Genomic DNA, 14,456 nt, shown 5'->3' with positions numbered 1-14,456 from the left:
TTGATTATTTTTATTATATATATATATATTTATTATGTAAGGATCACAAAAACATAGCACATGTTTCTGGCATAAATTAATTGTCAGAAATGTAGCTGTCCTTTGAATATCTTAATCTTATGATACTCTTTTAAAATTTATTTTATTTTTTGGGGACCAAGTAAAAAGTCAATTTTTGTGAGATATTCGGTTTACAATGAGGTTTTTTTAATTGTGATGTAATTCTGTCCCAATCTGATTAAAATTAGTTCTGCTGGTCTCACAGCATTGCGTGGACTCCAGGTGACATTTCATCTATAAATAACAATTTAAATATCGACCAATTACACTTAGCCTATTATAGCGTTATTTGGGAGCATACAAATTCGAAAAATATCGGGCGAGACTAGTTCAACATTAAAAAACAGGGGGAAAAGTGTAGTAATAAACTACTAGTATAAACTAGTATACCGTATTTTCCCATGTATTATGCACACCGGTGTATAATGCGCACTTTGAATGTTTATTCCAAGAAAAAACCCATAAACCACAATATAATGCGCACCGTTTTTTTAAACCACAAAATCGACAGTGAATGCAAGATGTACCGTTTTCCCCGTCACCAAAATTAACGAAAAGTGGTATATTCAAGAAACAAAACTTAAGTTAGGTATTTGAGTACATAGACCTACATGCCACATTAAACAAAGGCTAGTACTTGCGTACTTACATGTCACAGACTCACACGTGCATAAATCAAAACAAAGTTATATACCCCACACACTGTAAATGACTAATAAATATATGAAAACAAAAATATAGCATATTGCATTTCGTTCTCATGGCTAACGTGAATGCGCAAGATTTCTAAATTTATAAGTGTGGTATATTTCCGGTTTGCCGGAAATGGCCGAATTAAATCTCATGGAAATTAAAAATATTTACAGTCCAGTTTTGTCATTTTTGTGCACTTTTTGGCGAGGTATGGATACTTTTGTAGATTTATTTTGCATTTATTACAACCATCACAAGTGAAAAGCGATTTTTAAGAGGGTTTTGGCGTTTCGTTGTAATGAACACTGTCAATAACCTGTAAAGTACCCTGTAAAGTACCGTAAACTACCGATCGGCGATTTTTCATGAATGATCGCTGGACATTTTTAAAAGATATTTTTTCTATTGCTATGTATAGTGCGCACCCCCATTTTAAATCTATATTTTCTGGGAAAAAAGTGCGCATAATACACGGGAAAATACGGTAAACAGATTTTATGGCTATGCCATCACAGGTTTTTTTTTCATCTAAAAACAAATTTTATATAAAATTTTATATTGAAATTAGTTTCCAGGATCCTTTGTAATTCACCTGAATCATTTGATATACCCTCGGCATAATCCCGAATGTTTTTAAATCACTGGCATGATTTTGCAAGTAAGGTTTTGATTGGTGGAATGAAAGGTCAGCTGGACATGAGCTCCAACGGGGTGCTGTTAGATCCACAGGTAATAGTAATAAACCAGTGGAGGTAATTTTAATTAGATTGATTCTGTCCTGTACTGATATTTTAAAAAGTTACAAAACTGTCAAAAATAACTGCAGTCATATGCCAATAAAATGCTGCATTTATGGTATTTCAACTTGGCAACTATTTTTGCAGTATGTTTAAAACATTCAGGGTTCGCGCTATCGTTCGCCAAAATCGCCAGTTGCGAAAAAGAAAAAGAAAATTGCAATTTGGCAAAAAAAATGTGCGAAAGATTTTTTTCCACCATCTGATTTTTAGAACCAAACATTTCTTCAACCAGTTTTGTTCTGTTGATCCGCCTCGTGGTGTAAATAAAGGTAGGGTCAACTCAAACAAGAGCCGTATGTGTTGGAAAGATGCATACCCGGACCACCAACACATACTGACACTTTAGCAAATGAAAAACGCGTAATTTTAGAGTTAATAAAAAAACATGATTATTCCTGCTAACTGGGGGCAGCCATTTTGTTTCGTTTTTGTGACGTCCAGTGAGATAGCTTGGGGCGAAGTGACGTCAGCTCCTGACCATCTCCTGTATGTACAGTGTAAACAAAAGCAGTAATTTTCGACAAGGCGCTTCTCTTTGATCAACCTGACTTGTAAAACAGCATAAATGACGTAATAATATAATAAACTATTCAACTAAATATATTTCAAGTTGCATTAACGGAACAAAATGGGGTTATAGTATTTTTCTCTGTTAAATAATCCAAAGGAAAAATGTATACTATTAGGCCTATTGATATGCTATGTTGGAGCAAAAACGACAACCCACGATACCCAAGTGATAATTTTCTTTTCTTTGGGACTACGTAATTGGTCAGTTCTGTGGTTTTAGATGGAAAAGTCTACTTAATCAATAGTTTTACAGAACTATTTACAGTAATAAACCATGTCCATTACAATTTTAGGGGCGAAAGGTAATATTCCATAATACCGGTATGTATTTTTGTGTCTAGACAGCGTCAATTAATTGGCTCATCTGGTTACCAATCAAATACACACCTGCCAATCAGGAATCACAGGTAGAAGCAACTAACAGCATAGACCAATTAACTAAGAAAACACTCCGTGTATCATTTCAGTACGTAGGTTAATGCATGGGCAAAACATTGTTAATTGTTTCGACTTGTTGTGTAGCCACTTTGACAATGGTATTTTATTTTGTATTGAAAAATAATATATATAGTGCTGGATATACTTATTGCTGGCTTACTGGGATGTGTATTATTACAGAACAATGCAATGTATGACTATTTATCATCCCGCAAAAACTAGGTAGATGTGTTCCTCTAGTTCTAAGGCTCATTCCTGATGTTACGCGTTAAGTATTACGTAACCACCAGCTCGCCAGAGGGCGTACTGACTGAGATGGTACAAAATGGCTGCGCCCGTTATATATAATAGCCGTCACATTCAACCGTTTTATTAATTAACTATATGATTATACGTGTTGATAATAATAATGTCAACTATTTAGTAGTGTACTGCCAGCTGCTTGTCATAAAGACATGTTGCATTGTTGATACTAAATGTTTGATTACTAGCGACAACAAGTTTTAAATTTTATTAGTCGTGTTTTGTCGTACAGGTTAATGTTGTAAATCTAAGTCATGTGGTTGAGTTCATTTCCACAAAGTGGGTACGTTGGTGAGGAATACATATTGTTTCTCACTTATATGCAATCATTATTAGTTTAACCTTTCTACGTTTACAGATTATATTTCAAACATATTAAATGGCGAAATTATAATTCATATCTGCTATATCTACTGATATAATATAAACGCCAACATGATACATGCCTCCGCCCCTTGCACAGAAATACAACTCTCAAAACCAGCGTGAAACTGAATGAGCATTTTTCCACTTGTGAAACAGTTGCGAGCCAGTGTTTAGATAGCAATAACATATAAAGACGTTTCCTTGTCCTTATTTTTGGTGACTGGCAATACTCTTGAGTTGGACACCAAAACAATTATGAACAGTATTCGGTAATAAATCATACAGGTAAGTTAGGAGGGTAGTTACAAAACGAGGTCATGGTGTAGGGTATGATCAAGAGTTACGCACTTAAAAAAACACCAAAAAAAACATGTGTGTGTGTGTGTGTGTGTGTGTGTGTGTGTGTGTATATATATATATATATATATATATATATATATATATATAAAAAATTCATAAAATAAAACAGCCAGTGTGGTCATTTTGTTTCTAAAAAAAATAATAAGATTTTTTCTCTTATATATATAATAATACATCTATTTATTACCAAAGAGATTCCAGATACATGCATATAGGCCTGTGGCTTTGGAACACTTATCTGGAGGGGTAGCACAGTATCTGGTGGGACTAGTTTTATTTTTATATAAAGCATAATTGGACATTTATAAACTCCTTTTGTCATTTTCAAATTATTTTGATGTCTCATCATATTTTAAAAAAATTGTAATTGTAAACATTATGTACCGGTACTTACCATTTCACACTTGTGGTGTAAAAATATATGTATAGTGTATATCTTAGTCTGGTGAATCTTTTTGGGGAACATATATATTGGATCAAATTTCACTTGCTTCTTTCAAATTACAGAAAAACATACAATTTATATCATTATCTGATGCATACAAAAAGTAAAACTGCTTCTTTTGTGATATATGGTGCACTGACTTCAATGAGCCCATCCACGGGGATCGACCGCATATCATACGAGCTCTTTACCACTGGGCTACTGCCATCAGCAGCATTTCATTATTAGATTAGTAAAAAATAGATCTCCTAAAACAGTGTCATACAAGATGTAAACTGAATAATAAGTACATTTTAGTATGTACTATATTATCATAAAGAACAAGATTAAAACCAAAATATTTTCACTGAAATGCCAAAATGTAATTGGCGAATACATATTTAGATTGGCGAATACATATTTAGATTGGCGAATACATATTTAGATTGGTGAAAGAAATTGAAGATTGGCGAATTTTTTGGCGAACAAAAATAGCCACCCAGGGCTAGCCCTGACATTTATGTATAAATTTAGTCATTTCAAACAATGGCAGCATAGTGAATTAGATTCTTGTTGCTTGTTGGTAATTGCAGTAGTTCCTATGAAGAAACAGCAGTGGTTCTTAACAAATATCATAATATAGACTGTGTATATTTTTATTCTACTTATTTAACATAAAAGTTAATTGTTTATCATCAGGACAAAAGCTACATAAACATGTAAAAACTGCAAGCTATTAAAATGTACAAAAATGTCTGTGTTATTATGCATTTCGCTGATGTGATGTTTGGAGCATTTAGGGGTGCTGATCGTCCAGTTTTCAGTGGTACAATTTACATTAAATAAACACATTGGGAGTAGATTATTCATCCAGTGTTCAGTTTAGAGAAGTTTCCAGTTTGTAAGGGGGGGGGGGGGGGGAGGAGTAAATATTAGTGTTCAAAGATTATGGGACTATGAAATATATCGGATATTGAGATAATTCCGGTTTACTGTGGTACAATATTGAGGGGTTTCATTGTATATTATGCTCTAATACAAACACTAAATCTCTCATGGGTTTCTTTGTATCAGACCTGCAGGCTGATCTAAACTGTTTGAGGAAGTGGCTCTACAAAGTTGAGAAGGAGTTGCTGCCCCTTGTTGTTCGACCAGAATGGTCACATCCTTTCATCAAGGAGAAGCTGAAAGAACATCAGGTGAGTTGGGTAAAAATATTGTTTATCTTGCATTTAGATCTTGTTTTGTACAGAGTGGATTTTGATGTCTGCAGATCTGGAAATGGAATTCACCACAGTCACATGAAGACAAGAAGTACTTAAGTAAAATCACTTAATAAAATAATATTTTGATACGAAGAAAATGGCATTGTGATGCTGATTTAATCTAATAAGACAGTGTTCGAGATTAATGATATCCCAGTATCCTGGGGATACCAGAATTTAATTTTGGATACCAGACTTCAAGAACCCAGTATCCCACCGTGATACCATATAAGGTTCTTGCTTTTATTAATCCTGCATTTTTATTTTTTGCTGAAACAGTGAAAGTCGTCATTTACTGGTGAAGTTAAGTAACAGTATTTTTTAGCTCTTACTCAGTCTAATGCCATGCCGTAACAATATCTTCCCCAACTCATACCCAGTCTAATGCTGGGAACCGCTATGTCGCTATTGTTTTTGTTGGATGTTTCCTCCCTTCAAATTTTATTTGAGATATTGATCGATTCCACATCTGCAGAAAATTGATACAGGTAGGTTTATCGTTAGTAATGTCAGAAACACTTATTGCTTAATGCTAAATATTAATTTATGTCAATATTACGCAAAAATAGATGCAGCAAATATTTTTGCCAATTCCGTTTGATTGCGAATTTCACGAATTCTGCGATTTTGATTGCGGTGTAGCAATAGATTGGGAACGAGAACGGTGTCGTCCAAATTTGTTATGTTATTTATGAATTTCATTTAAGTGGGATACTAAATTCTCAGGTGGGATACCAGATTTTGAATTGTTAGTATCCAACTGGGATACTGCCCAAAACTTTTAATCTCGAACACTGTAAGACTTCACTCAGATTAATGAGTTATTATATGGTGGATTTGTGTTATCCACTGCTAATATGTAATTATGAATTACTATTAAAATAGCAATAACTATCAGACTTCAATATTGTAATAATACAAGCATGTTCTTTTGCATCAAACTTTATAATTAGAAGAAATTTGTTTTGTTTAACAACACCACTAAAGCACATTGATTTATTTATCTATGTAATATTTTTAGGAGATATAATTATAGTAAGTCCTGTTAAAATTTTACATTAAGCTTAGAATTGAATTGAATTTTTAATTTTTTTAAACCTACATCACATCACAATTTTTGAAGTTATTTTCTCTGAATTTATTATGCCCTACCAGTCCAACCGTAGGGTACTGGGTTTCATCACCGTCCGTCCGTCCATTTGTCTGTCTGTCCCACATACAGTTTTCAGGATGGGTTTTTTCAGAAGGCCTTAAGATATTGAGCTGAAATTTTTTGTATAGCTTTATCATGTACTGTTTCAGATCAAGTTTGACTTTAATGGAGATTTACCCATTTTTTGATGGAGTTATGGTCCTTGAACTTAGGTGACGTGGAAAAAAAAATTCTGGACCTTTTTTCAGAAGACCTAAAATTTTGTGTATAGCTTTATCATGTACTGTTACAGTTGAGATTTTCAAGGCAGTTACCCATTTTTGAAAGAATTATGGCTCTTGAACTTAGGAGATATGAAAATTTGTTTTTCTTTCCAAAGCCTGAAGATACTGAGGTGAAATTTTGTATATAGCTTTATCATGTACTGTTACTGATCCAGTTTAACTTTCATGGTAATTAACCCATTTTTCATAGAGGTTTGGCTCTTCAATTTAAGAGAGAAGAAAAATTGTTGGGTCAGGTTGGGGACATGGATTACTTTAGCAGTACTCTCAAAATGCTTATTTTCACTTTTATTTGACAACAAGTGATCCCACTTGTCTTCAAAGTCGGTATCATCAGTCATTGTCAACAAGTATTGCCTCTTGACATTTATTTAAGATGTTTTAAAGGAAATATTTTGCAAATAAGAAGAAATTGAATTGATGTGCATGTTATGTCATCAATACAAAATATTTACAGAACTTTAGACCCTCTTTCTTTCTTTCTTTTTTCCTTTTTTACAAGAAGAACTTAAGTATGAACACCATTCAAAAAATATATTGCTAGGTGTGTTTGTTATTTTATCATGTTCTAGCTTTTCACAGAATCAAGATAGATAACTTTTGTGAATGTTGACAACTACATTTATGATGATTATTTTGTCTTGACTACAGTTGAGAATAGGTTTGAATGGTAGTACTCTGCATCTCAACTACAGTCTAGAATGGATGGGAAAGTGTTATATTGTAGGTACCAAGGACTATTGAATGCTGCTCCAATTAGGTTTGGAACGACCATTTTGAACCAGAATAAGTTAAACATGAGTCATGTGACAGTGCTTAGGAAAAGATAGATAAATCTAAAAATAAGCTATCATATGAAATACAGTCCGACCTCGTTACAACGACTGTCGTTACTACAACATTTACACCATCCGACCACAAATTGTCAGGAATGAACATACACCAATGTTATTCTGTTCATTACAATGGAATTCACACCTTCCGACACAGACAGAGCAAATTAGGTACAAATGTGCACCCAACATCTAAAAACACCTCTTTACAACAACATTACATAATCACAGATGCCGTAGTATGTTGGCAGTACGCACAGCCATTTGGCATCCTTGATCTCATCACGGGCCGACAGTGTCACATGATGTCTGAGTTACCGATGTTGGCTAACTATGTAGGCGTGTATTGCTTTTCAACATAAGCCTTTAGTCATTCAGTTAAAGGATTAACTTTGAACAATCTAGTATACTAGTTTTATTACATTTTGTAAGCGAAGTAGGTACCAATCGATTAGATTGACTGTGAATGCGCTTTGATTAATAATAATATACTTAGGATTTAATGATGGTCTGGGATCCATCCCCATCGGTGGGACCGTTGGGCTATTTCTCATTCCAGCCAGTGTACCACGATTGGTATATTAAATGCCTTTGTATGTGTTATCCTGTCTGTGGGATGGTTCATATAAATAATCACTTGCTACTATTGACACCGAATACCCGATGATTAATAAATCGATATAACGACAATTTCGATATAACGACAAAGTGACCCAGGGACGAACGTGGTCGTTGTAACGAGGCCTCACTGTACATAAACAGTTTGTGTAGCCTTTTTTCACTTGTACAATAGTAAAGGTTTAACTCTTGGAATATCTTTTTAAATAGTATTAAATTCATTGGATACAACACATGGGGATTTAAGAAATGTAATGACCTATTTGAACATTTTTGTTATAAGTGCAAAGTTTCATTTTATAAGAAAGTACAACTTGATTGAAGTCCACAGTAATTCTTAAGATTAAGTAAACATGAATGTAGGTGCAGGCTTTAGCTCAGTCAGTTGATTGCTGGCTCGAGGGGCTTGTGTCGCAGGATGGAACCACCTCGGTGGATCCATTCAGTTGATTGCTCGCTCGAGGGGCTTGTGTCGCAGGATCGAACCACCTCGGTGGATCCATTCAATTGATTGCTGGCGGATCCATTCAGTTGATTGCTCGCTCGAGGTGCTTGTGTCGCAGGATCGAACCACCTCGGTGGATCCATTCAGTTGATTGCTCGCTCGAGGTGCTTGTGTCGCAGGATCGAACCACCTCGGTGGATCCATTCAGTTGATTGCTCGCTCGAGGTGCTTGTGTCGCAGGATCGAACCACCTCGGTGGATCCATTCAGTTGATTGCTCGCTCGAGGTGCTTGTGTCGCAGGATGGAACAACCTCGGATCCATTCAGTTGATTGCTGGCTCGAGGTGCTTGTGTCGCAGGATGGAACCACCTCGGTGGATCCATTCAGTTGATTTTTTTTTTTCTTTCTCATTCCAACCAGTGCACCACAACTGGAAAAAGGCTGTGGTATGTGCATTCCTGTCTGTGGGAAAGTGCATGTAAAAGATCCCTTGCTGCATGCAAAAAATAATATAGCGGGTTTCCTCTGATGAGTCAGAATTACCCAAAAGCCGATGATTAATTAATCAGTGTGCTCCAGTGGTGTTGTTAACAAAAACAAACTTTAACTAAACATGAAAGGGCTCTACACAGTGAATAAAACACTTGCATTTGCATTAATATCTTAGTAATGAGTCTTAACATAATTTTGAAACAAATCATGTTTACTTTCTATATTATTTTGACAAACTTCGCCTTAGATTGTCTGAATTTGTTATAGATGCATTAATTTTTATATTTTTTTGTCTGCATCTGAGCAGTCGGACAGCTTTAATGTCCATTTTTATGTTTGATGCATTAAACGATTACTATACAATAGCTAGTATTCCTTTGACTTTGTGTTGTGTTTATTCTTTTAAATAGCACTTTATTATAATGACTCGGAATTATCAAACATTGTACAAAACAAACAAATGTTAGCTCAATAGCATCAATATTTGATCAGTACATATATGTTGAACATCTGCAGTTGGGTAAACTATTTTTCTTCCAACAGTGACAATAAACTTAAGTAAATGGTTATAACTGTAGAGTGAGCTTTACCTTATTCATAATTAGAAAGTGGTTGAATGTGCAATAACTGACCAAACGACCCAGTATTCAACCACTTTCTAATTATGAATAAGGTAAAGCTCAACTCTACAGTTATAACCATTTACTTAAGTTTATTGTCACTGTTGGAAGAAAAATAGTTTACCCAACTGCAGATGTTCAACATATGTGGCACTCAGATCATGCTCTAACCAGGGTATAGTGTATAAACAGAACTTGGATCCATTTCTTTGTTTCTTAAGTGGTCGAATACTGTGGGCATTGCCATACATTTATTTTATAAAATTATATGTTAGGTAAAACTGGCGAGTGGACGAATAGATTTGGCTAGTGAATATATGACATTTACTGGCCAGCAGCAAGTGAATTAAAACTTCTGCATTGAGCCTTACATGAATGTGTTTGAACAATGAAAAAAGGCTACAAAGACTGATTTCCTGTTAATGCTTTTGTCTACCAAGAGCAATCAAATTTATGGTAGTAGTGACATAGCACTTTCACAAGGTGGTTACTGTTGAAGGGAAACAGTTGTAAAAACAAATCCTGGGGTTTGCACTAAACAGTGCTATGATCTCCACATGGTGAAGTTTATAGTTGCATCACAGCAGACTATATAAGTTTTCTCTCCATCTGTCTGTCACTCTGTTCCACATATAGTTTTCTGGACATTTCTTTTTTACAATGCCTCAAGATATTGAAGTGACATTTTGTATATAGCTTTATCATATACTGTTACAGATCAAACTGACTTTCATGGTGATTTACCTATTTTTGATAGTTATGGCCCTTGAATTTAGGATATACAAACATTTGTTGGGCCCAGTAGAGGACATGCATTACTTTAGCAGTACTCATAGAATGTTAGTTAATTTTAAATTTAATACTTTAAAAACAATTTTTTTTATTAATGAATGCTACTTCACAAATTAATTTTTATTAACCAAATCATTTTATTGTGGCCAAAGTATTTAATTTCATGCATTCTTTTATGTTTGATATAAAACCATAAAGTCATGCTGTTGAAAGTGTTTTTACAAAACAAATTAAGTTTATGAAATGTCATTTTAAAAAAACCCAGTGTTTTATATTTCAAAAAATTATAACTTGATGTATATGCCACTGGTTTATATCAACCATATAAGGGGATATAATAATTTTTGGGATAACTGCTGTGTATGTAACTTTGCATAGTACATAAAAGAAGCAATTTATTATGTTTAATTTATTCAATCTTCGACTTTAACAAGTTTTGTATAAACACTCCTCAATTTGAACATGCATATTTGCACAAACTACTACTGATTTTATTCAGAGTGATTTTATTCAGTGTATTGACCACCCCCCCCCCCCCCCCCCAAAAAAAAAACACCTAAATAAATCAATCACTCCAATATACCTGCTAATGCATTACTAAAAAATTAAGGACCAAATTTGCCAATTTAAAAAAGCAGATATCCAATGTGTTATTACTATCATTTACTACTCAGAATCTATTTACACTGTCAACATTCTGACAGCTAACACACAGAGCTATTGTACAGAATACTTAATGCATAAACAATAATGCCAACAAATCCAGTGGTGGAAATTGATCATTTGACCTAATGCACAAACAAAGACAAAAAAGCAACCACTTTGCTGTATCATGTTCTTGGTGTGTATCTACACTAGGCAGGTTTTAGTAGTGCTTTGAAGCAACCACATTGTATGCTGCTTTATGTGGAGTAATCAGTGATCTTATTTTCCATTGAATCGACACAAATTGTTAATGGTCGCCCATTGTGCCACTGATGATTAGTTCTGCCCTTCACGGACATGCCTCAGCAATTTGCAAACACAATGTTATCTCATCTTGTATTGCCTTTCTAATTGGTGATAAAGTAAACCGCAGGAAGTATTTTTGTTCACCTTTGTTCAACTCAAAGGCTGTTGCTATTGATATCTCTTGCAGCCATTTTATGTCTTTCTGAAAATGTTTTCTGTCACCTGCTGTATTCCTTAGTGTTCATGTCAATTACATATGCCCATATTTGCATGATGTTGATTTGTTCAACATCAAGGTGAAACCATTTGCTCTATGGATTTTTTCTTTTTTCTTTTCTTTTATTTTGTTTTGAGAAAAAACTTTGTTATAGGCAGAATACACAGGTGGGGCAGTATTTCTATTGTTGTCTTAGATGTCTTGCCTTTATTTCAAATTGTTGCAAAATCATCATCTCTCTCCCCTGAAACTTTGTTGGATGTGTAAATACACTATTGAACATTTATTTCAAATATTCATACTGACATTTTAATTTTAAAATATAGACCGGCCTCGGCCTCGGTGGCGTCGTGGTTAGGCCATTGGTCTACAGGCTGGTAGGTACTGGGTTTGGATCCCAGTCGAGGCATGGGATTTTTAATCCAGATACCAATTCCAAACACCAAGTGAGTGCTCCTCAAGGCTCAATGGGTAGGTGTAAACCATTTGCACTGATCAGTGATCCATAACTGGTTCAACAAAGGCCATGGTTTGTGCTATCCTGCCTTTGGGAAGCGCAAATAAAAGATCTCTTGCTGCCTGTTGTAAAAGAGTAGCCTATGTGGCGACAGAGGCTTTCCTCTAAAAACAGTGTCAGAATGACCATATATTTGACGTCCAATAGCCGATGATAAGATAAAAACTGTCAGAATGACCATATGTTTGACGTCCAATAGCCGATGATAAGATAAAAACAGTGTCAGAATGACCATATGTTTGACATCCAATAGCCGATGATAAGATAAAAACAGTGTCAGAATGACCATATGTTTGACGTCCAATAGCCGATGATAAGATAAAAACAGTATCAGAATGACCATATGTTTGACGTCCAATAGCCGATGATAAGATAAAAACAGTGTCAGAATGACCATATGTTTGACGTCCAATAGCCGATGATAAGATAAAAACAGTATCAGAATGACCATATGTTTGACGTCCAATAGCCGATGATAAGATAAAAACAGTGTCAGAATGACCATATGTTTGACGTCCAATAGCCGATGATAAGATAAAAACAGTGTCAGAATGACCATATGTTTGACGTCCAATAGCCGATGATAAGATAAAAAATCAATGTGCTCTAGTGTCGTTGTTAAATAAAACAAACTTTACTTTTTTTATTTTAAAATAGTATCTAGCCCAGACCACAAACAGTGCCCTGATTGAAAAAAACTGCCTTTATAGAATTACTTCCCTCCTGAATTTAGTACAATTGAAAATGATTACAAATTTAAGAAATATTCCGGGAATATATTAAAATTATTTAAAGAATAATAAGTTCTTAGCTTTTATTTAGACCAATTTTAAACTAAATTGTTTGCTCTAATTCAAGGCATAATTCTTAATATTAAGAAAACGTTGACCAAATAATAATGTTAAAATGCTGATTTGATGGTGTTACAAAAATCAAGGATTCGCAAGAATAAACATTTGTGTAAACCATTTATAGGTTTAGCAGCAACAAATTTAGGTAACCCATTTCTTTTTTGTATAACCCATCATATCCATGTAAATGATGCCCTACATTTCATGTGTGAATGAAAAAGTGATCTAACAAAATTAGATGGATGAATGAAATGATTCTTACAATGTTTATAGACGTGAAATCGTGTTTGTATATTCTGATTCATGTTTCAAGACAAAAATTAATACTGACATAATATCATGTAAATTCTCAATATGCAAGATCAGGTCACACTGTTGACGATATTGAGAGTAAAATCAAATATAGCTGTCAAGAGTTCCAATACAGTTGTCAAAGTCATGAATTATTTATTCAGGGTAATAAAACAAATCTTATTAAGCTGATATGAAATCTAGCATGTGCTGAAAGTTGAATACTGGGTTGCGAGTGGACCATCATTGGTTGGCTGTGAGGTGGTGTTAAGCTGCTGTTATGAGGATTATGACGCTCTCAGAACCGGTAGTGTTTGACCACTGCTAGTCCTACAGCTCTGTTTATGTTGATTTTGTTCGTTTGCTAAACCTGAGTGTTGTGAAATATTTTATTTTTAACCTTAACATGTGGTAGGAACCAACACCTAGACACACCTCACACTAACATGCAAGTTGTCAGTCCGTCAACAGACAGCCAGCCTGTGTTGAATGTCAAGTCCGGGGTAGTCGTCATTGTCATCCATACCCTGGGGGTTCTTTTCTTCAAGGACTTTCTCTTAGACTTTTATTTTGAAGCAATACACTGTCTTGGCCATGAGCAAAATCAAGGCGATTTGAAGATCAATCATCTGAAATGGTGCTGTAGTGGAATGTCAAAGTTTCAAATAAAATGTGTTAAAATTTGTATTGCAAAGCTAACAATTTGTCACTCTCCTTTCTGCTGAAGACTGATAAGACTGATACACAAGACAAAAAATATATAATGACAAAAATGTGCCATTTTATATTAAATTGATATGGTCCAATTCATACAGTAATTATTAATATTTTCATGAGTGTAGGAAGTGTACACTGGGGAGGGGATGTATTGCCAACAGAAAATATCCACCAAAATAGCCCTTAAAAAATGAACATTTAGGAGAGAAAAGAATGGTAGCATTTAAAAAGAGTGCTCTTGGTAAATTTGTGAAATTTCTGAAGTATGTACCGTATATCTTCGCCTGTAAGTCGATCTCGGCTATAAGTCGAGTCCCTAATTTCAAGCCCTGAAAACTTATTTTTTTATTGATCCGTTTATAAGTCGACCCATGAAAAACAACGTATAAATATTG

General features: G+C 34.6%; 1 protein-coding gene across 1 annotated transcript in view; it reads left to right on the top strand.

Annotated features, from left to right (window-relative positions):
* Positions 1 to 14,456, top strand: part of LOC121371719 — a 108,558-nt gene that overhangs the window by 41,938 nt on the left and 52,164 nt on the right. Inside the window, exon 5 of the mRNA XM_041497816.1 lies at positions 5,089 to 5,213. Coding sequence (XP_041353750.1) covers positions 5,089 to 5,213 — 125 coding nt within the window. The remainder of the gene's footprint in view (positions 1 to 5,088; positions 5,214 to 14,456) is intronic.

Source organism: Gigantopelta aegis, chromosome 4 (genome assembly GCF_016097555.1).
Source record: "Gigantopelta aegis isolate Gae_Host chromosome 4, Gae_host_genome, whole genome shotgun sequence".
Classification (NCBI taxonomy): domain Eukaryota; kingdom Metazoa; phylum Mollusca; class Gastropoda; order Neomphalida; family Peltospiridae; genus Gigantopelta; species Gigantopelta aegis.
Note: the sequence above shows the minus strand (reverse complement) of the source record. Positions and strands in the feature narration are given on the sequence as shown.